Source organism: Vulpes vulpes, unplaced genomic scaffold (genome assembly GCF_048418805.1).
Source record: "Vulpes vulpes isolate BD-2025 unplaced genomic scaffold, VulVul3 u000000659, whole genome shotgun sequence".
In the NCBI taxonomy this organism is placed as follows: domain Eukaryota; kingdom Metazoa; phylum Chordata; class Mammalia; order Carnivora; family Canidae; genus Vulpes; species Vulpes vulpes.
In genome coordinates, this window is record NW_027325797.1 from 547,956 (window position 1) to 569,906 (window position 21,951).

General features: G+C 50.4%; 1 protein-coding gene across 1 annotated transcript; it reads left to right on the forward strand.

The window, feature by feature from the left end:
* Positions 1-4,389: 4,389 nt before the first annotated feature.
* CBLIF (cobalamin binding intrinsic factor) lies at positions 4,390-20,517 on the forward strand. The gene is made up of 9 exons (XM_026018603.2): positions 4,390-4,468; positions 5,687-5,863; positions 6,551-6,664; positions 7,089-7,229; positions 9,510-9,691; positions 14,664-14,841; positions 16,238-16,439; positions 18,444-18,562; positions 20,456-20,517. Exons 1-9 carry the CDS (start codon positions 4,390-4,392, stop codon positions 20,515-20,517), a joined length of 1,254 nt encoding a protein of 417 aa, XP_025874388.1.
* The last annotated feature ends 1,434 nt before the right edge of the window (positions 20,518-21,951 follow it).

Consider the following 21,951-nt stretch of genomic DNA (forward strand, 5'->3'; position numbering starts at 1 on the left):
TGTCATAACCGCCACTCCTGACTCTCACACAGTGCGACCCTACGGCTCATCATCCAACAACCACCACGCTGTAAAGAGTGAAAGCGAACTGTTGAAAATTACACTCAAAAAGATCAAATACTGGCAATATCCTGGAAAACAAACAAACAAACAAACAAACAAACAAACAAAAAAAGCCAGTGCATATGGTGGGTTTTGTCCATCAGGAAAAATAGGGAAGCTCAAGCAAAAAAATAACAGAAAGGATTGAGCCCATTTTTGCAATGGACCAATGAGGTTGAGTCTCAGAATAACCAAGGTGGAATAGTTCCCTTGGAGATTCCTGACTCCCTCGATGATTCCAGCTATTATTCTCTCAGTAATAAGCCGTCGGCACCAGTCAAGCCCACAATTTGCACTCGACCTGTTCTCCCAGCCCTGGCGGCCACACCGCCGTGGAACCAAACGTCGCGCAATCACAGCATTGAGGAAGTCCTTTCCTCTTCAGTCCCTCTCATTGGATCAGACGTAACAACTCCCCTTACGCCGTGTGTTTCTAACACGTCCCCGTAGCCCCTGGAGCCTCCGTCCTTCATAGACAGAGCCACGTTTCTCCCAATAGTGGCCCCACGGTAGAAAACAGTGACACTGCTCCCTGGTAGGGATGCATTTAATCTCAGAGGCGGACCCGAGGGAGATGGAGCGACATTCCCTTAGGGTGCCACCGACACTGCCCAGGGGACCCTCGCTCCGGCCACCCCTGCCTTACGGGTCCTAAGGCCTAGGACTATGACAGAGCCAGACTGAGTCCGGGGGAGAACGTCCCTCTGCTGCCATCGCAGAGCACAGTCAACGCTGATAAGCCTCTGAGAGGTTTATGCACTGAGAGTCTGGGTGCTTGGACATCAGAAAACCAGGCACATGATCAAACAGGCAAATAAGTTTATAAGTTTCAGGCAAGGGGCACCTCGGTGGCTCACTCGGTTCAACGTCAGACTCTTAATTTTGGTCCAGATTGTGATCTCAGGGTCGTGAGATCAAGCCCGGCGTCCAGCTCTGCACTGAGCTTGGGGCCTGCTTAAGATTCTCGCTCTCTCCCACCCTCTCCCTTCCACTGCCCCCCACCACCCACCCTCTTCTTTTGAAAAAAAGAGAAGAGGGCAGCCCGGGTGGCTCAGCGGTTTAGCATCGCGTTCAGCCCGGGGCATGACCCTGGAGTCCCAGGATCGAGTCCCACGTCGGGCTCCTTGCATGGAGCCTGCTTCTCCCTCCCCTTGTGTCTCTGCCTCTCTCTGTCTCTGTGTCTCTCATGAATGAATAAATATTAAAAAAAAAAAAAAGGCGAAGAAGAAGTTCAGTCGATAGTTAGCCAAGGACTGTCAAAATATAGGAGTTAAGAAATGTGTGTCCTGTTCAGGAAGTTATTTGCTAAGCGGGACAATTGTATCATCATGAGTCTTGCACCAACCATGGCCGTGAGCGGCATCCGCACGGAGGCGTGGGCTTGAAGAGCATCTTAGGGTGGTCACAGGCAGCTCCGGAACCCAAGGCCAGGACCACGCTGGGATCCTAATCCTGCGTTAGATCCTCACGGCTGCTGTAACCGGTCACCACCGATTTCCTGGCTTTAGGCAAACGTATCCTCGTACAGTCCTGGAGGCTGGAGGCCGGAGACGGGTCTCACGGGGGAGGGCACTTCAACACACCTTGATTTTGTCCCCGTGAGACCCTAGAAGGCGGAGTTCCTTCCAGGGGCTCTAGAGGGGAATCCGCTTCGTGGCCTTCTCCAGCTTCTAGGGGAGGGCGACGTGCCTCTACCTTCAGAGCCAGCGCTTGTGCCACCCCCACCTCCACTGCCATCCCACATCTCCTCCTCGGACTTACTCTCCTTTCTCCCTCTTCCGCTTAAAGGGACCTCTGACTACAGTGGGTCCACCCCAATAATCCCCCAAATTGTCTATGTCAAAGTCAGCTCATTAGCGACCTTATTTCCGCCTCGTGGGCTCCAGGGATTAGGGAGTGGACGTGGGGTGGGGAGGGCGTTATTGTGCCCTCGCTCCCTCACGGGGTGGCCGGAGCCCTCAACCGTCTTTCTGGCCTCATCTCCCGCCAGACTCCACATGTAGTCAACAAGGCAAGTCACCCCAAAACGGAAGGACTTAGAGCAGCAAGACACATGGTGTCTCAGCTTCGGTGGATCAAGGTCTCCCAATGAGGCCACAATGGGGACGTCAGCTGAGGCTTCAGGCCAAAGCTCCCCTGGGGACATCCACGGGGGAGGCCGCCCAGGTCGTTGGCAGGCCCCTCACTGCCGGGCTGTCGCCTGGAGCTGCTCCCAGGCCTTCGCCTCACCGGCTGCCCGCGGGCACCTCACCTCGGAGCAAGGACATTAGCCAGCGGCAACAAGAGCCAACAAGACGGAGGGTGGCCGTCTCCTACCCTACCTCGTGACTTTTGCTGTATCATATTCTTGAGAGGCGAGGCCAGCCACAGCCCGGAGCAGGGGACTCCAGGAGGCAACGACCGGACTGGGGGCCAGGGAGTACCCACGCGGTCACCCCACAGGGCCACCAACGCTCCCCCACGGAAGAAAGAAAAATGCTTTATAACCCAGGTCTTACACGTGCTCGTTATTTTGTTCATCCAAAAAAGTATTTATTCTGTTCCTGCTGTGGACCAGGTGGTGGCCCAGGAGCTGGAGGTAAAACAGCGAAGGGGAGACAAAGGCCCTTCCCCTTGCGAGTGGGGGCGGAGCAGCTGGGGACATGGCCGTGTCTCCCAGGACAGAGATGGCCTGAGATGACCTCTCTGGAAGTGGCCTTCGAGCGGACATGAAGGAAGGGGGAGCCTCCCCGGGGCCTGGGGGAGCAGCAGGGCGGCAAATGCAAGGGCAGGCGATGGGATCAGGGAGCAAGAGGCCGGGCAGCTGGAAAAAGCAGAGGGAGCAAGGGAGCAAGGGAGGAAGCTCAGAGGCAGGTCTGGGGCCCAACCAGGAGCCACATCCTATGGGGCTTTGTCATTAAAAAGAAGCTGTGGTCTCTGTGTATGGTGGGATATTCCTCAGCCAGTGGAAACGACAAATACCCACCATGTGCTTCAGCGTGGATGGACCTGGAGGGTATTATGCTGAGTGAAGTAAGTCAATCGGAGAAGGACAAACATTATATGGTCTCATTCATTTGGGGAATATAAAAAATAGTGACAGGGAATAAAGGGTAAAGGAGAAAAAATAAGTGGGAAATATCAGAAAGGGAGACAGAACATAAGAGACTCCTAACTCTGGGAAATGAACTAGGGGTGGTGGAAGGGGAGGAGGGGGGGTGGGGGTGACTGGGTGACGGGCACTGAGGGGGGCACTTGACGGGATGAGCACTGGGGGTTATTCTGTATGTTGGCAAATTGAACACCAATAAAAATAAATTTAAATTTAAAAAAAGGACTTGGAATTCTATTAAGGTGGGAGCCACTGAAAAACATCCCCCTAAAAGAATCCAGTGGTTTACCAAATATATTACCCCGTCCCTTCATCACCTCACGACATTATTTCCAGCTGCACGTCATAAGGAGGCACACTTTGCTGCAATAGAGCTGCATTTCTGAAACCTATAAACACTTAAAATAAATAATAAATAATAAAAATAATTATTTTATTTTATTTTTTATTTTTTCAACACTTAATATTTAATAGAGTTCATTGATCCCACATTTTCTAATTATTTACTTTAAAAGATAATGCCTGAGAGCCCTGGGTGTTTGAAACAGCTTTGTCCCCAGATAAGGAGAGAGAAATCAAATAAAATAATCTCTGGGCGGGGTGGCTCGGGTCGGTTTAGCGTCGGACTCGATGGTGGCTCGGGTCTTGCTCTCAGGGTGGGGAGTTCCAGCCCTGCACTGGGCTCCCTGCTGGGCTTGGAGCCTAGTTTAAAAAAAAAATTACAATTTCTGGGAACCTCGGGTCCATTGCTTCCCTGAAGTCAAAGCACCTTAAAGACCCGGGTCACAGTAAGTGAATTCATTGCCTAGAGGCCAACTTCACCTGGCAGGTCCTCACCGGAGAGCGTGAGACGCCTACGCTGAAGCCAAGCTTCGGTGAAGTGGCTGCTGATAGAGACCAGGAGGTTATCTGTCACCTCGGCCATCCCTGCATGCTCACCCCAAGTGAGACACCCCGGAGACTGTGCCACTAGAAGTCACCTTCACACACCTTGGAGGATCTATAGGAGGGAATCCAGATAAGCACATGGAAATTAGAGACGGAGAGAGAGGTCGGCGTAAGGGGCTGGGAGTGGCTGGAAGGGAAAGAGGCAGACTGTTCTGCAAAAAGCATATATAAGAGACAGGAGAGGAAACACCCCACTTTCAAGCACAGGGATCAGCGCACGGGACCCGTGGACAGGACGAGAGAGGCAGATGGCCTGGTTCAGCCTCCACCTGCTGCACCTCCTGTGGGCGGCGGCGGGGACCGGCACCTGGGCCCGAAGCTCGTGCTGTGAGTAGGGTGTTGCTCCAGAGAGGTCACAGGAGCAGCTCCCGGGGGTCTGTTGCGGGGAAAGTGATGGGGAACAGCCATCCCTGTAGGGGTTCCAACGGCGTGAGTCGGGGTGAGCGTGTGCTTCATCCTTCCTGGCCAAATGGCAGGAGATTTTGGAGGCAAGTCTGCGCGTTTTCCCTTAGGAGGGATTTAAATACTGGTGCAGGGACGATGGCTGGTGGCACGGAGACGCTCAGAGCTGCCCAACCAGGGGCCGCTGCGAGGGGGGATGGTGGTATCCACCGAGGACAGGTCAGACCCTGTCTTCCGTATTTTTCAGGTAAGACGGACGGGGGGTGCCTGGCTGGCTCAGTTGGAAGAACATGCAACTCTTGATCTCAGGATTACGAGTTCGAGCCCCATGTAGGGTGTAGAGATTAATTAAAAATAAAATCTTTAAAAAAGAAAAAAAGGTGTGGGAAGGCACCTGGGGGGCTCAGTCCGTTGAGTGTCTGACTCTTGATTTTGGCTCAGGTCACGATCTCAGGGTCGTGGGATCAAGCCCCATGTCGGGCTCTGTGTTCAGCAGGGACTCTGCTTGTCCCTCTCCTGCTCGTGCATGCACATGCACGCCCTGTCTCATAAAAAATAAATAAATAAATAAATAAATAAATAAATAAATAAATAAAATCCTAAAAAAGCAAAAAAAGAAATAACTTTATATGTTTTAAGATTAATTTATCTTAGAGAATGGGGCGGGGGGCAGAGGGAGAGAGAAAACCCCAAGTAGACTCCATGCTGAGCACAGAGCTGGACTCAGGGCTCCATCCCAGGGCCCCGAGATCAAGACCTGAGCCGAAACCAAGAGTCAGAGGCTTCACGGGCGACACCACCCAGGCGTCCCAAAAAGAAATAACTTAAAAAAAAAAGAGTGAGAAAAAAATGCAAAGAAACCAGTGATTTCTAGGAACGTGCTAGAAGGAATATGCAATGTCCGTGAGCCACAGGGCTTGAACTAAGTGAGAAATCACTCCGCTAAGGATGAGGGTCATTTGCGAAGATGTGGAGTCTAATTGGCTCAGAAGACCATCTCCATGTTTCCTCCACGGGTCCCTGATAGTCTCCCCGGCAGAGGGTGCCCCGGGGACACCGTCCTCCGGCAGAGAGAGGCCCGAGAAGTGCGCTTCTGCCATGAGGGAGAGGCCCCGGGTTTAGCTCGGGCTTTTCTCTTCCCAGCCGTTCCCCAGGCGGCGCAGCACCTGGTGGATGGCCTGCAGGTGCTCCTGGAGGACTCCGTGAGCAGCGCGGCGCCCCCGAACCCCAGCGTCCTGATCGCCATGAACCTGGCCGGGGCCCTCAACGCGGAGGCCCGCGAGCTGCTGGCCGACAGGCTCGGGGCCGGCGACTCGGCCGGTGAGAAGCCAGGGCCCCCCGGGTGCGCCCCCCGGGCCCCCGCGAGCGGAGCCGAAGCACCCAAACCCCCTCCCTGTGCACCTGAAGGGAAGCGCGGGAGCCAGAGCACCTGCAGAGCCGGGCCGCGCAGGAGGCCGTGGGCCAGGTGCCCGTGAACAGGTGCGCGGCCCCCTCGCTTCCTCCCCTAACCGGGTGACTCTAACAACAAGGGCACAGCCGTAATAATAACAAAGATAATAATAATAAATCCTCTATTCTGCGTCCCTCCCAGGATCCAGTTAGGTAGTAAAGTGAAAATTACTTTCAGGAGTGAACCTGCATAGGCGTCCCTGCCGCTCTTCCAAGTAGACACCAGGGATCCCCGGTGAAGCTGTCGGGTCACACGGTGCTCAGCAGTGGTCGAGCGTTTTCCCATATTCCTTTCCTTAAGAAAAACAAAATAAAAAAAACCATCTAGGGGCATCTGGCCGGCTCAGTGGGGGCGCCATGGGGCTCTTGATCTCCGGGTTGTGAGTTCAAGTCCCATGATGGGTGGAGCAAGGACTTAAAACTATTTTTTAAAAAATTATCTAATCACATTATTAGAAAAATCAGAATGATCTGGACAAGAAGCAGAGAGCTCCGCCCTGGCGCCCGGCGCAGTGTCCTCCGGAGTGTCCTCGTGACCGTTTCGTTCCCCCTCCGCAGGGCTGAGCGTCGGCCAGCTGGCCCTCACCATCATGGCCCTCAACTCCTCCTGCCGAGACCCTGGGAATAAAGTGTCGGTTCTATATGGACAGATGGAAGCCTGGCCACCTTCGAGTAAGACCTCATCGGAGGAGAGGGGAGACTGAGGCAGAGGCCTTCCTGAGCACGTTGAGCCTAGAAAGAAAAAGCAGGGCGACCGGAGAGTCACCTGCACGCGGGACCCTCAGATAATCCCACGTGGGGTTACCCACTTTGATTCCAAATGAACCAGAGAAAACCACACCCCAGGGACATAGACTTACCGCCCTCACCCGAGGACCCCCACCACGGCCTCCCCCGGCGCCGCTGGGGGACATTGTTATTCTGGGGAACTTGACGTTACCTTTGCCAACGTGGAGCCTTTCTTTTTTTTTTTTTTTTTTTTTTTGGATGGGTTTTTCTAGAAATTTCTATTTAAAGGTTTGACCTTTACCTTTCTCATGAAGGTCCTCACGATGGTGAATGTTCGCCTTACAGAGACCCTCTGTCCCCTTCCCAGGCCCCAGTGCCACGGCTTGGACCTTCTACGGGCCCAGCCTGGCGGTGCTCGCCCTGTGCCAGGAGCACCCGGGGAGGGCCCTGCCGGTGGCAGCCCGCCTGGCCAAGATCCTGGCAGCCGGCCTCTCCCCCTTCAATACGGGTGAGTTGGCGGCCGCCTGCAGGCTGCCCCGAGCTGGGAACCCAAGGGCCGGAGCGGGGCTGCGGGGGAAGGGGGGAGGCTCCCGTGGAGGAGGACCCAAGGGCCTGGAAACGTCTGCGGGTGGGAGGCCTTCGGCAAATACTGTCGGAGACGTGATTAGGGAATAAGTGAAAGGGACACACAGGAACCCATGGAATGACGGGTCTGAGGACGACGGAGCCTCCCCTGGAGGCGCTACGGCTCCCAAGTCAGCAGTGACTCCCGGGCAAATTCGTAAAGAATTGAATCCATGTCTACACTCAGCCCCTCCCTGAGTGCTCTCTCTTCTCTTTTTATTTTTATTTATTTATTTTTAAATATTTTATTTCTTTACGAGAGAGAGAGAGAGAGAGAGGGGGGGGGGCAGAGACACAGGCCGAGGGAGAAGCAGGCTCCATGCAGGGAGCCCGACGTGGGACTCGATCCCGGGACCCCAGGATCACGCCCTGGGCTGAAGGCGGCGTTAAACCGCTGCGCCACCCGGGCTGCCCTCTCTTCTCTTTTTAAAGATTTGTTTATTTATTCAAGAGACACAGAGAGACAGAGGCAGAGAGACAGAGACACAGAGACACAGAGGCAGAGACACAGAGACACAGAGACACAGAGACACAGAGACAGAGACACAGAGGCAGAGAGACAGAGGCAGAGACACAGAGACACAGAGACACAGAGACACAGGCAGAGACACAGAGGCAGAGAGACAGAGACACAGAGGCAGAGACACAGGCAGAGACACAGAGGCAGAGAGACAGAGACACAGAGAGCACGCGTGCGCAGGGAGAGAGGATCTCGGGCTGACTTCACGCTGGGCGTGCAGCCCACTCAGGGCTCCGTCTCAGCCCCGAGGTCATGACCCGGGTCGAAGCCAAGGGTCAGCCGCCCAACCGCCTGAGCCACCCGGCGCCCCGAACCTTCCCCTTTGTCACTACTTCTGATTTTATTCCTATTCTTCTCGGTTTCTCCTTAGAACAGCCCGACAGTCTCTTAGTAAACAGACCCCCCGGGCCCCAACGGCGCGATGCTCCCCATCCAAGGGGACGCCAGAGCCATGGTGTCTCCTCATCCTACCGCGCTGGGCCGTGGCCGCTCGGCGGGCCCTGCGCAGACAAGGGTGCGCCTCTGAAGGACGCCGTCTCGGGGGACGCTCCCCCGGCCCCGCTCCTGGCCGCCTCTTCTCCCCTCGCCCTCCGTATCTCAGGTCTTCCCCCGCTACCACGCAGCCTCGGCAGCCGCTGTCATCTCCGGCCTGTGTCCTTCCAGGCTTTCTCAGACCGGGAGGCAGGGGCTCCTGCAGGCTCCCTCTGGGTCAGGAGCTCCCGGGCCTTGGTGTCCCGTCGGGGACCTCACGCATTCCTAGGCTGTCAGTTCAGGAGATCTGACTCCTTGGCCGACGTCGGCCGCAACACCATGTGGTCCTTGATGGGGTGGCACGGACTTCGGGAGGGGGTTACCGTAAGGAGGGGAAGCTCAGCCAAAGGAGCCATCCGGCAAGTCTCCCTCCCACTTCTGTCTTGTCCGGAGCTTGCTCGTTCAGTCCACATACACTTTCCCGTGCAAATAATGAAAACGGCCCCGTGCTGGGTGCTGTGGGGGGGCGCAAAGTTCCCCCCACCCAGGAGCTCACGGAGCACAGTAACAACAAAACAGAGCAGCAAGTGCTGAGATCGCAAAACAGGTCCAAGCCACACCTGCTGAAAAGTTGACAAACGAGGGGCACCTGGGTGGCTCAGTCCGTTCAGCGTCCGACTCGATCTCAGCTCGGGTCTTGATCTCAGGGTCATGAGTTCAAGCCCAGCATGGAGCCGAGTTAAAAAAATTAAAAAGTTGAAAAAAAGAGACTGCACCGTGGCTCCGGGCAGACCAGCGAAGGCGTCACCACTGACAGGTAGCGACGTCTGGGCTTTCAAGAACTGGCCACATTTTGAAAAGATAAACACTGGGGCGGAAGCAACGAGATCGAGTAAAGCGCCGTCGACATTAATTAGAAGGATGGGCCGTGGAGCCATCTAGATCTGGGTTCAGGCCCCGGCACGGCTACTTAGCAGCTGGGGGGCCGCGGGCCATCACGTGGCTTCCCTGAGCCTCCATTTCCTCACCCTTCAGGACGGAGTAGCAGGTCCTGTTTAAGGTTTTCCTGGAGAGTAGAGGAGACAGTGTAGCGGGAACGCAGGAAGCTCCCGGTACATGTCAGTGGTTCATGTGCGGATGCGCTTGTCTCACCGGCCCTGCCCTGCTTCACAGACACAGGAGCCATGGTGACCCTGGCTCTGACGTGTATGCACAGCAAGATCCCAGAAGGTTCGGAGGAGGGTTACAGAGCTCTGTTCAGCCAGGTGCTGAGGGATGTCGTGGAGAACATCAGCATGAGGATCAAAGACAACGGCATCATCGGAGACGTCTACAGTACTGGCCTCGCCATGCAGGTAAACGCGTCGCCCCCGCTCTTTGTTGGGTCCCCACCCGCACCGTGAGACTGGGTTGTAGGGTCAGGAGCCCACGCTTCTTCTACTGCCTCCAGGAAAGACCAGCTAGTGTGACTTGAGATAGATCCCTAGTATTTGTCTCGGTTTCTCCACTGGTAAAAAGCTGGTGTTAATTCCTCCCTACTCCTAGGTAAAGTATGAAAATAAAACTACATGAGTTCTTTTCTCTTTCTCGGAAAAAAATAAATAAATCCTAGAAACATATTGGTTTTTTTTTTTTGGTCATGATAATGATCAAAATCTTTTTGATAATGATCGGTTTGTTCATAATAATCATAAATTGATGAAAATTTGATGTATAAAAAATAAGGATATTAAAAATAAGGATATTAAAATTTGATGTATAAAAAAGGATATTATATTTATTCCTCAAAAAATGGATTTCTTTTTAATAATAAATTTTTTTATTGGTGTTCAATTTACCAACATACAGAATAACACCCAGTGCTCATCCCGTCAAGTGCCCCCCTCAGTGCCCGTCACCCAGTCACCCCCACCCCCGCCCTCCTCCCCTTCCACCACCCCTAGTTCGTTTCCCAGAGTTAGGAGTCTTCATGCTCTGTCTCCCTTTCTGATATTTCCTACCCATTTCTTCTCCCTTCCCTTCTATTCCCTTTCACTATTACTTATATTCCCCAAATGAATGAGACCATATAATGTTTGTCCTTCTCTGATTGACTTACTTCACTCAGCATAATACCCTCCAGGTCCATCCACGTTGAAGCAAATGGTGGGTATTTGTCATTTCTAATGGCTGAGGAATATTCCATTGTATACACAGACCACAGCTTCTTTATCCATCATCTTTCGATGGACACCGAGGCTCCCTCCACAGTTTGGCTATTGTGGACATTGCTGCTAGAAACATCGGGGTGCAGGTGTCCCGGCGTTTCACTGCATCTGAATCTTTGGGGTAAATCCCCAGCAGTGCAATTGCTGGGTCGTAGGGCAGGTCTATTTTTAACTCTTTGAGGAACCTCCACACAGTTTTCCAGAGTGGCTGCACCAGTTCACATTCCCACCAACAGGGTAAGAGGGTTCCCTTTTCTCCGCATCCTCTCCAACATTTGTGGTTTCCTGCCTTGTTAATTTTCCCCATTCTCACTGGTGTGAGGTGGGATCTCATGGTGGTTTTGATTTGTATTTCCCTGATGGCAAGTGATGCAGAGAATTTTCTCATGTGCTTGTTGGCCATGTCCATGTCTTCCTCTGTGAGATTTCTCTTCATGTCTTTTGCCCATTTCATGATTGGATTGTTTGTTTCTTTGCTGTTGAGTTTAATAAGTTCTTTATAGATCTTGGAAACTAGCCCTTTATCTGATACGTCATTTGCAAATATCTTCTCCCATCCTCTAGGTTGTCTTTTAGTTTTGTTGACTGTATCCTTTGCTGTGCAGAAGCTTCTTATCTTGATGAAGTCCCAATAGTTCATTTTTGCTTTTGTTTCTTTTGCCTTCATGGATGAATCTTGCAAGAAGTTGCTGTGGCCAAGTTCAAAAAGGGTGTGGCCTGTGTTCTCCTCTAGGATTTTGATGGACTTTTGTCTCACATTTAGATCTTTCATCCATTTTGAGTTTATCTTTGTGTCTGGTGCAAGAGAGTGGTCCAGTTTCATTCTTCTGCATGTGGATGTCCAGTGTTCCCAGCACCACTTATTGAAGAGACTGTCTTTCTTCCAGTGGATGGTCTTTCCTGCTTTGTCCAATATTAGTTGACCATAAAGTTCAGGGTCCACTTCTGGGTTCTCTATTCTGTTCCATTGATCTATGTTTCTGTTTTTGTGCCAGATATTATATTTATTCCTCAAAAAATGGAATTTTCTGATTCCATCTTGCCAGCCCTTTATCTTGATCAAGAAAATGTGGGCTTGTATTCAGGCTGATTAGTGAAAATAACCTAAAGCTGACTTGTCAAGCTCTTGTACAATCTCTATCTCATTTCAACCTCACACAGTGCTCTAAATGGCAGAGCCAGGCGTGTCTGTACCCACATCCTATACTCAGTGTGTTCCTTGTACAGATTCTCAGACTTGGATTCTGTAAGAGGCTGCTTGTTATATCTTCCAATCCCCACCCCATTGATTACGGTTGATTAGGGCAGCACCTTTCAATAAAGATAGGTTAATGATAGTGGGGAGAGATGACCAACTAGAATCAGAAATTAAAGGGTCATCTGTGGCCAAATCCTCTAGTCTAAACTGAGAAGTTTATGCTCCAAAGTCTCAAAATGCCTAATGCAATTAATAGAAAAGCTACATCATGACCCTCTTGACTCAGAAAGCCCAGGAAACAGAGAATCATGGAATTATGATGCCAGCTCTAAATCCAGTATAACTCTGGGCAAGTGGTAGAAAGAAATCTTGTTGGGGGAAGGAGCAGACATTGGCCCTGATGCTCCACATGGTAGAAATTAGCAAAGGACAAAAACAGACTAGAAATCAGTTTATGTTAAACATAAAAGTAAATAAAAAAAAAAAAAAAAACATTTCAAAGTAGGAAGCAGCTAATGAGAACAAAGCAGCCTCTGTGTCACGTCATGGTGAATGGAGTCTTGCCGTGGGGCAATGGACTGTCACCGTCGCTGATTCACCCAAGAGCAACCCCGGGCCCGGGTCTAGGGAGCCCTGTGGAGTATCAGAGGCAGTCAGGAAGGGATAGGAGATGGGCTTTATCTCTGACTCGCTTAAACCTGCTTCCCCTTAGTGCCAGACAGAGAAATGTTCGCTTCTGTTTGGTTTGTGAATTCCTGTTTGGGATTTTATCAGCCACCGGGTACATTCTGGTAAGCTGTACCTAAGAAATGAAGCTTTACTTATGAAAAGGCAAGATCTCATCCTTATGCAGATATCACAGGTCACGTGGCTCCCTAATCAGTTAGGACACGTAACCTCTCCCCACTGGAGTCACGGCACGCGGCTAGAGTAGACCCACGCAGCCTGACGTCTGAAATCACCAGACACCTAACGCGTAACTTGTTTCTAATTTTTTTTTAATTTTTATAAATTTATTTTTTATTGGTGTTCAATTTGCCAACATATAGAACGATACCCAGTGCTCATCCCGTCAACTTGTCTCTAATTTAGAACATCCTGCTGTGAGAAGTAAAGGGCTCTGGAGGTGTCACCACTGGAGTTTGAATCCCAGATCTGCCACCGTGTGGGCAAATATTGAATTTCTCTGAATTTCACTTTCCCCCATAAAAGCATGGTTGCAAAGGTTTTTTTTTTTTTTTTTTTTTTTAATCACAAGCACAAATGTGATGCTCAGTAGCTCTCATGGTCTCTCCCAGCTGAAGAGTGGTGAAATGAAGCTTGCTCTTCAGCCTTCATTCACTCATCCTCCTCCAAGACGTCAGTGCCCTTCAAGTGCTCTGGCCGCGCACTCATGAGGCACTTCCCCGTCCCAGAATTTCTTCTCTTCCTTCTGTCAATATTCCAGAGCTTTCGATATTCCTAGGAAAGGAATCTGATAAACAGCTTCATGCAAAGTTATTAGTGCAATGTGTTATTCTTCTCTAGAGTGTTGGCCTTGGTGATGCCTCGTTACCAAGGGGATACATCTTGTTGGGGATCCAAGAGGTGACTTGGATGGCAAGTGAACAAGATCTGGCTCCGGAGGAGTACCTACCTGAAGTCCCTTAAATCAAACTGCCTTATACAGCGACCTCTGGCAAGGGCCAGGGTCCACGGTTGCCAAAGCCAACAGTCACAGTCATGCTTGTCAAGACTGCCTGGTTGTTGGTCACCTGCCTCTGGCTCACGGAGCCATTTCTGACTCTACTCTCACTTCTCGCGTTTCCTATTCCAAGCTTCAGGCGAACCAGTCACCAGCGATCTCAAACCATTGACATACACTGAGGGTCGTGGTCAGCACAACCCCAAAGGGAGGGAGGTGGTGACGAGATTGCACGTACCACACTTTACAAGATGCTCTTGCTTATCGTCCCACATCTGGACCTCAGATGAACCCCCAAAGGCGAGCGGGAATGCTGCTTTCTATCTTACCCTTGCGATACAAAACTCAGCAAAGTAGAATGAATTACTTGGTGCATTAATCAAGAATCATTTTGCAAATAACAGAAACCCAGATAATCTTTGCTTGAGATAAAAAAAAAAGGGGGGGCGATTTACTATTTCACATCAACTAGAGGGTCCAGGGCTAGATTAAGTTTCAGGATTAACCTGATGAAGGACTCGAATTATGTGTTTCAAGCACTACTCTTTTTTCGTTGCCCAGCCCCGGTTTTCCTCACTGTCTCCTACTGCAGGGCTCCTTCAGAGCGACTGAGGAAGATGCCCATTATGGCCCAGTGCTTACTTACATGGTCCCCAGCAGGAGAGAAAGAAATCCGTCCCTCCCTGAATGGCCCTATATCAGGGAAGGGCGCTGGCTAGTAGTGTGCCCACCAAAGCGTGGCACTCTATGATTAGGCCAGCCCCGGCCGTGAGTCCACCCTGTGGCCAGACTGACGCTCCTGACATGATCACAAAGTATGGAAGGAGTCCACCCAAGGGTGTACCACACAACCCGAAGCAGGAGAGCTCCCCTAGGCTCAGATGGCCAGGCCGTCCCAGACTCACACAGGCCCCGGAGCGTGTGAGACATGCTGGCTCTTACCTTCGCTCTACCTGCACGTGCCATAAATACAGCAGCCCTGATAGTGATCCAACAGGTATCTGTGCGGCAATCAGGCTTGGGGAACACCATCGCGGATAGTTGTGTGACTGCTGTGTGACAGGCCCTGAGCTAAGAGGAGGGGATGCAGCAGTGAGCACGACAGACATCCCAAACCCTGGGCAGCTCAGGTTTGGACCCTGGGTGGTCCCCGAGACCGGCGATCAAGTACGTCTCTTGGAAAGCTTCTAAAGGCCAACTCTTAGCTGTGCCTAATCTCTCTGTCTCTCCGGTCCCAGGCTCTCTCTGTGACACCTGAGCCACCTAACAAGGAGTGGGACTGCAAGAAGACCATGGACACGATACTTAAGGAGATTGAGCAGGGGAAGTTCCACAATCCCATGTCCATTGCCCAAATCCTTCCTTCCCTGAAAGGCAAGACATACCTGGATGTGCCCTATGTGTCCTGCAGCCCTGGTAAGGACTCTTCATCTCTGCCTTTCCTTACGTCGTAAGTGGCAACTTATGCCAGTGATAATATATGCATCCACCCTGAGTGGTATGTGGGCTTGTTACGTAGGCAGAGCCACAGCCGATATCCAATCCCCGGGCGGTGCGTGCTCACACACCCACCCTCAGAATTCAGCCCCACTCAGCACGTCACTCAGTACGTATTAAGTGAGCACCTACTATAGGTAGAGCATCATGTGAGGTGCTGGTGAAGAGCGAGTGTCCATGGTCCTAACAATCATTTATTCATTTATCTGGCCGATGCACCAAACATTATTCTGTGCCTTATATCTGCTCTTTACAAGGTCGGGAGACAAATATGTAGCAAAAAAAAAAAACAAAAAAACAAACAAACAAACAAAAAAAAAACAAAAAAAACAAACAAAACCAACAACATTTGGAAGAATGAAATAAGTATTAAATATAAATGGAAGCCACACAAAGCAAAGAAAGCCGGGTCTGAGAGACCAGAGAAGAACAGGGCTGGCATTTAAGCCTAGACTTGGAGATCTGGATATAAAGCCTCGGTGCTCCTGGCACACCGAAGGAATGGGGTGGAAACCTGGCACAGTAGCTTTTTATTTTAAATATCTCTATTTTATCCAATTAAAAGTAGAATACAGGGACACGTAACTTTGCAGAAACGCGTACAAAGGAAGTGGGAGTCCTGCATATGCATATCCTTGCTCCAGAGGTCACGAGTCTTGGTAAAGACACCTGACACCCTTCTTCCTAGTATAAAGTACGGTTCACCTTAGGGTGCGTGGTCTTCTGGAGGCGAGCAGAGGGCTGGGCTCCTCGTCTATCTCAGCCCACGATCTACAGAGGCCGCGATCAAGCACCCCGATCCCAACCACATCAGACACGGCCACGTCCACCTGCCTCCTCGGGCTGCCGCCCGGTGATTTCCCAACCTTGACGAGGTGGCCCTGGAGTCTCTCCTAGGATCCTACACCATAGAGGCCCCCAGTGTTCTGCCAAATGGTCTAAAATCTACTACCTTTTGCTTCCAGGTTCACAGTGTTGCTGAAAAAGCCCCCAACTCAGCAGAACTCAATCATGCAAAATACACAACATGCGGTTAACAGTCCCCCCTTCTGGTTATAAATTCTTTTGACAAAAACTAATGTTCACTATAAGACTAGCTGTCGCCTCTTCAGCTACGAACGATTCTGTAGAACGGAAGTGGGAGCTTCACAGATCACACCAGTGCCTCAGAACAACCCAGAAAGGACACAAAATCATTGCCATTTCTTAAATTAAAAAAAAAAATTTTTTTTTAGGATGAGTTGCCAATAACAGAGGTTTTGCACCCATAATTCAAGCCCCATGATCTTTAATCTGGCCTCTTGGCTGTCCACAGGTCATCAAGTGCAACCCACTCTCCCCAGTCAACCCAGCCCGGTTCCCACCTCGGCATCCAACATCACCGTCGCGTACACCATAAATAACCAGCTGAAGGGGGTGGAGCTGGTCTTCAATGAAACCATCGATGTTAGTGTGAAGGATGGATCCGTGCTCCTCGTTGTCCTAGAGGAAGCACAACGCAGAAATCCCATGTTCAAGTGAGTGCTGCAAGCCGCGTTCACCATTCCCCCGGGCCCCGCGTGAATTCTCATCCTCTTCCTCCTTCCTTCATTTTCTTACTTCTTTTCGCCCCTTCTGGTGACTTAGATCTTCATGTGGTGGCCCCTCGAGAGGCCTGCAGTCTAGTAACTGGCAAGGCCGTCAGGAAAAATAATCACACAAGTCAACCTAGGATGGAGTCTTGCAAACAGGGATTCCAAGGGGAGGCCACTGTGGATTAGGGTAGTCCAGGAAGGCTCGCAGCCCTGGAAAGCTCTCAAAGAAGAAGTCCCGCGGGACGATAGTGGAAGATGACGCTCTAGGAAGAGGGATTGGCTGGAATGAAGCATTCGCGACAGCAATAAGCAGGGACTCGGGGTCCGTGAGTGGCCGGTGTGACGAGGGAAGAGACTACGGGACTGCGTCAAGCGGGGCACGTCCGGAAGGACAGGCTGGGTGCTATGGGAAAAGCCTGAAAAACCAGGCCAAGGAATCCGCCCTCCCCACTATAGCAACGCGTTACAAGTTTTTAAGCAAGAAAAGTCGTGTTGTAAAACGCTCATTGGTTCCAGAGTGGGAGACAAGGAGGAGAGCTGGGGCTTGCCTGGGGTGACAAATCTGTGGGGTGACGGAGACTCCATCTGTGGGTAATGGACTCACGCCCAGGAAGGTGCCACAGGCTCTATGAGCGCTGGATTCGGGGCCCACTTTACAGATAGCACCGCGTAGGCCCTGAGGCTAAGTGACGTTCCTAAGACCACAAGGCTTGAAACTGGTGAGGGCTGAGATCTGAACCCAGACTTGACCGCGAAGCTCATGTTCCTTCCACTGCCCTGTCGGAAAAGGGTAGAAGACAGAAATAACTCCCAGGAGATAAAAATCAACCCTTGGGACGTGTTTCTAGTTTGCAAAAAAGAGGAAGCAGTAGAGAAATATGGAGACGACCAAGGTCACCGGGGGAGCGGAAGGCTGCTGCCAGGTCCTGGAAGGAGGAGGAGGGCTTCGCCTCGCAAAGGAAAGACGGCGCGAGCCAAACCTGCAGGGAGATGCCAGGAGGAAGACGGGCCCAGCCCAAGGACGGGGCAACTGGGGGCGCGTGGAATCCATCCCACAGGCCTAGGTTCAGGACGTTGCAGGTCGGGGTAAGAGTTGCATTTCAAGAATCCTTTTTTTTTTTTTTTTGCATTTCAAGAATCCTTTTTTTTTGCATTTCAAGAATACTTTTTTTTTTGCATTTCAAGAATACTTTTTTTTTTTGCATTTCAAGAATACTTAGTTTTCAAGTACCCTCAGGCCATTACCTTACTTCTCTGAGCTGAGCTCTAATTGTGCCTCGTTTTTCTTTTCCTGGCTGTGAATGTCATAAATTCATACAGCAGACGCTGGAGGGGTGATGCATAAAGAACAAAACAAAGCACCTCTGAAACTCATAATACGCTGCATGTTAATTAATTGAATTTAAATGAATCTTTTTTAAAAAAAGAACAAAACAAAGCATCTACAGCACATCCACAATGTAATCCCTGCTGACATCTCTTTATAGTTTCGTAGGTGTCTTTTCTGTGCATACTATAGACGTGATCCCTCACACGGACGGGATGGTTGCTTCGCGTAAAATTTGTGTCCCACATTTTCACGTAACAATTATTGCATATTTTTTAATGTCATTTAAAATTAATGAAAAGTACAATTTTGTAACTTGCAAAAAAAAAAGTTCAATCTCGGGTATTCATTCTGTCGTCACTCATGTAAGTATTCACTCATGGTTGGGCATTTATGTTTTAGAAAATTTGCATATTGATAGTTTTTTTTTAAACTCCAATCATTTTAATTTCATTTAATTTCAAGTGAAGTAATTTGATATTCATTAATCATTTGCAATTTCTCCTTTGAGCATGGTTTTATTCGCTCTCTAAAACACTTAGAATATCGCTGTCCCTTCACCTTAACCCCTTACTGCCTGACTTAATTGAGATTAATCACACATGATTTTATTCTTACAGATTCGTAACCACGATGACATCCTGGGGCCCTGTCGTGTCCTCTATCAACAATATTGCTGAAAGCGTCCATGACAGGACATACTGGCAATTCCTGAGTGGCAAAACACCTTTGAATGAAGGTGAGTAAAGGAAAGGGATCTGGGACTTTCTTCCAAAGTCTGAAGGCTACTTTCCTTCATTTCCATATTTAATTAATTCATTTAATCAGTAGATAATTGTGCGGTTGTAGGTATATATCTATGATACGTGTGTATACAGTGACAACACGTGTACGCTCGCATATATATCATCATGATACATACAGAGATTCGATTGAACGATAGATCTTGGGCAGATAGATAGATAAGAGATAGGACAGGTGGCTGGCTCTCTAAAATAGCTTTTTCAAAAATCAGGAATCCTAAAAAAAAAAAAAAAGAAAGAAAAAGAAAAATCAGGAATCCTGACTCCACTCTGAGCCGATGGAGACACATGCAGCGACCAAGAAACGTGGACTGACCTACTTAGAGCAATAAGAGCTGAAAAAGGAAAAAGCAGATAATGTCAGAGACAAAAAATAAAAAGGTAGAAAAAGCAGTATGTGATCCAAGAAGATGCGCCCGTTGGGATCCAGCCAAAGCGCAGGGCCCTCGTGCCTGTGGCCCGAGCGCCAGGGGCGGGAGCACGGCTCTTGTGGGGTGGCGCGGTCCTACTTCACACGTCAGCTCCGTAGGTGTTGGTGACTCTGTCTTTACGGGGAAAGAAACCAAGTCTTGGAGTGTCGAGGGGGCTCGTGCAAGCGCTGCCTCTAGCGTGGGACGGAGCGAGCAGCGATCGCACGCCGTCGGCCCGGCTGCAGCACCGTGGGCCTCACTCGCCTTCACTCTTCTTCCCGCTCTGCCGTGGCTGTAAAATCTCCCAAGAGGAGATGCCGATGCGTGTCCGGGTGCGCAAAGGGGCAGGGATAGAATTCAGACCTCGGCAAGACCTGAACATACTTCGACATTTTGCACCAACACGAAAATCTCCGAGTTGAAGAGGCCTGCGTGTGGCTTTGTCCAAGGATGGTGTCACCTAGCCAAGGGCGTAGCTGTCCCCGTGCAGGGAGACGTGAAGCCACGGGAGGTGGCAGCAGAGCTGAGGCTGTGGCTCCGCAGAGGCGCGTCGTTACCCGAGATGACCACGGAGACGTGTCTTCTCGTCCTCAGAGCCCATCCCGGAGCCCGGGCCGGGCGGGGCTCGTGGAGCAGCAGCGCGGCCTAAAGCAAGTCTTGAGGGACAGAGGCTTGGTTAGAAGCCCCGGCGCTCGCTTGCTGGCGAGTCTTCTCGGAACCGGTTTCTAGAGCTGTAAACGGAGACGGGAGTGGCCATTCCTTGGGTTGGTAAGAAATTTTAGAAATAACATGTGTAAAATGAGTAAGTGCAGTGTCTTCAAAAACTGCTGAGTGTTAGTAGGTTCTCAGGAGCTGCCCTGGGACCCGAGAGCGGGATTGTTCTCCCGTCGGCCAACTGCGGCTCTTCTCCGGGGAGAAGCTGGTCAACAGAAAGGCCTCGGAGATCCCAGGAGATCGGGCTGGGGTCATGCCTTCCGATGCCTGGCGACCCGAGAGCGAGTGGCCGGGGCTGCCACCAGCTGGCTTTCCTGCCCTGGAACACGAGGTTCTCCACCCACTGCCCTTCCTCGATTCGGGCAACGCTTTTGCGCCCGAGCTCCAACCTCAGCATCCTAAGGTTGGCTCAGGTCAGCGGCCGGGGCACACACTCACCTGCGGCCAGGTGCGCGCTGGGCATCCGCCAGTCATCACCCCTAAGCCTGAAAGGTTTCTTCCAAGGAGATGGTCCTGGGGAACTTCGGGGGAGACGCCTCGCCGCCCAAGGGCTCGTGCAAGGCCGCGCTCCCCGTGGCAGCTCCCAGGCTGCAAACCCGGCACCCCAAGCCCGGCCGGGCCGCGGACTTGACGCCTCCAGCAAGGGGCTGAGCCCGGGCCTGGGAGCCCCCCTGCTCACCCCTGCTCCTCTCTGCTTGTTTCCAGGAGTTGCCGACTACACCCCCCGCGACCATGAGCACATCACGGCCAACTTCACGCAGTACTGAGGCCGAGGTGGGTCCCGTGCTCTCAGATGTCCCCGAAGGATGGTGGGGCCTTGGTTCACTTTATGCCAAATCTATGCCAAAAAGTGGGTTATCTACGATGCGACCATATTCCTAATAAAAACATGGAAATCACTGTGTAGAATAAACGATTCAAACTGCCTGCCCTGGAGCCTCTACATCCGTAACCCGTGAAAAAGTCCAGCTTCTCAAGGCAATGACTGCCGGTCATCACTGAAGCCTGGAGAGGGCCCAGCTGGTATTTTTGGGGTTCATTCTGATCTTCTTGATTAATTAACAAACACATTCCTTTACTTCTACAAATGAAATATTTTAAAGACTCCAATTTTCTTTCTTGAACAAAGTACTGCTTCTCAGATAGGTAAAATGGCCAACATTATTGCAAATGGGACTCCCAGATGGTTTAGAACTAGGTGAATGGTGTTATGACTCTCCCCTTCCATTTCTAATATTTATTCTGGGTAGAATTAAGTTTTTGAGATGCATATTTTATATAATTTATATATATATTTATAACTCAGTAATATAAAATATATAATTTATAAATTATAAAATTTAGTAATATAAAATTTAATATATACATTATATATTAAATATAAATACATATCTAAAATCCCACTCCACGTACATTTTTTTTACATATGAAATGGAAATATGTATCTATAACCACACTATATATGTATATTTGAAAGAAAAGTTAAGCTTCCAAAGATAATCATTACTCTCATCTCTGCTGCTAGGAATCGACACTGGTACCAGCATTTTAGTGAAGAATATGGAAATTGTATCAAAAGACCTAAAATATACTAATGTCAACCGCCAAATTCCAATTTTGTAAGTTAGACAAAGAGACAAAGGAGAGAATCATAATAAGGCACAGATATACAAGATGTGCGCCGAGGCGGTTGGGTAAATACCCAATAAAGGAATCACTGGCTCGTGTGGAACAAAACAGGGCAGCCCGGGTGGCAGCGGTTTAGCACCTGCCTTTGGCCCAGGGCATGACCCCGGGGTCCCGGGATCGAGTCCCACGTCGGGCTCCCTGCATGGAGCCTCCTTCTCCCTCTGTCTCTGCCTCTCTCGCTCTCTGTGTCTCTCATGGATAAATAAATAAAATCTTAAAAAGAAACAAAAAAACAAAAAACATGGTGCCCGGGTGACTCAGTTGGCTAAGCGTCTGCCCTCAGCTCAGGTCATGATCCCGGGGTCCTGGCATCGAGCCCCATGTTCGGCTCCCTGATCTATGGGGAGCTCCTTCTCCCTCTCCCTCTGCCTCTCCCCTGCACGGGCGCTCTCTTGCTTCTCTATCTCAAATAAATAAAAATCTTAAAATAAAAATGAACAAAGGAAAAAGAGACAAACAGAAAACCAGATTCTTAACTACAGGGAACAGACTGGTGTTGCCAGAGGAGGGGC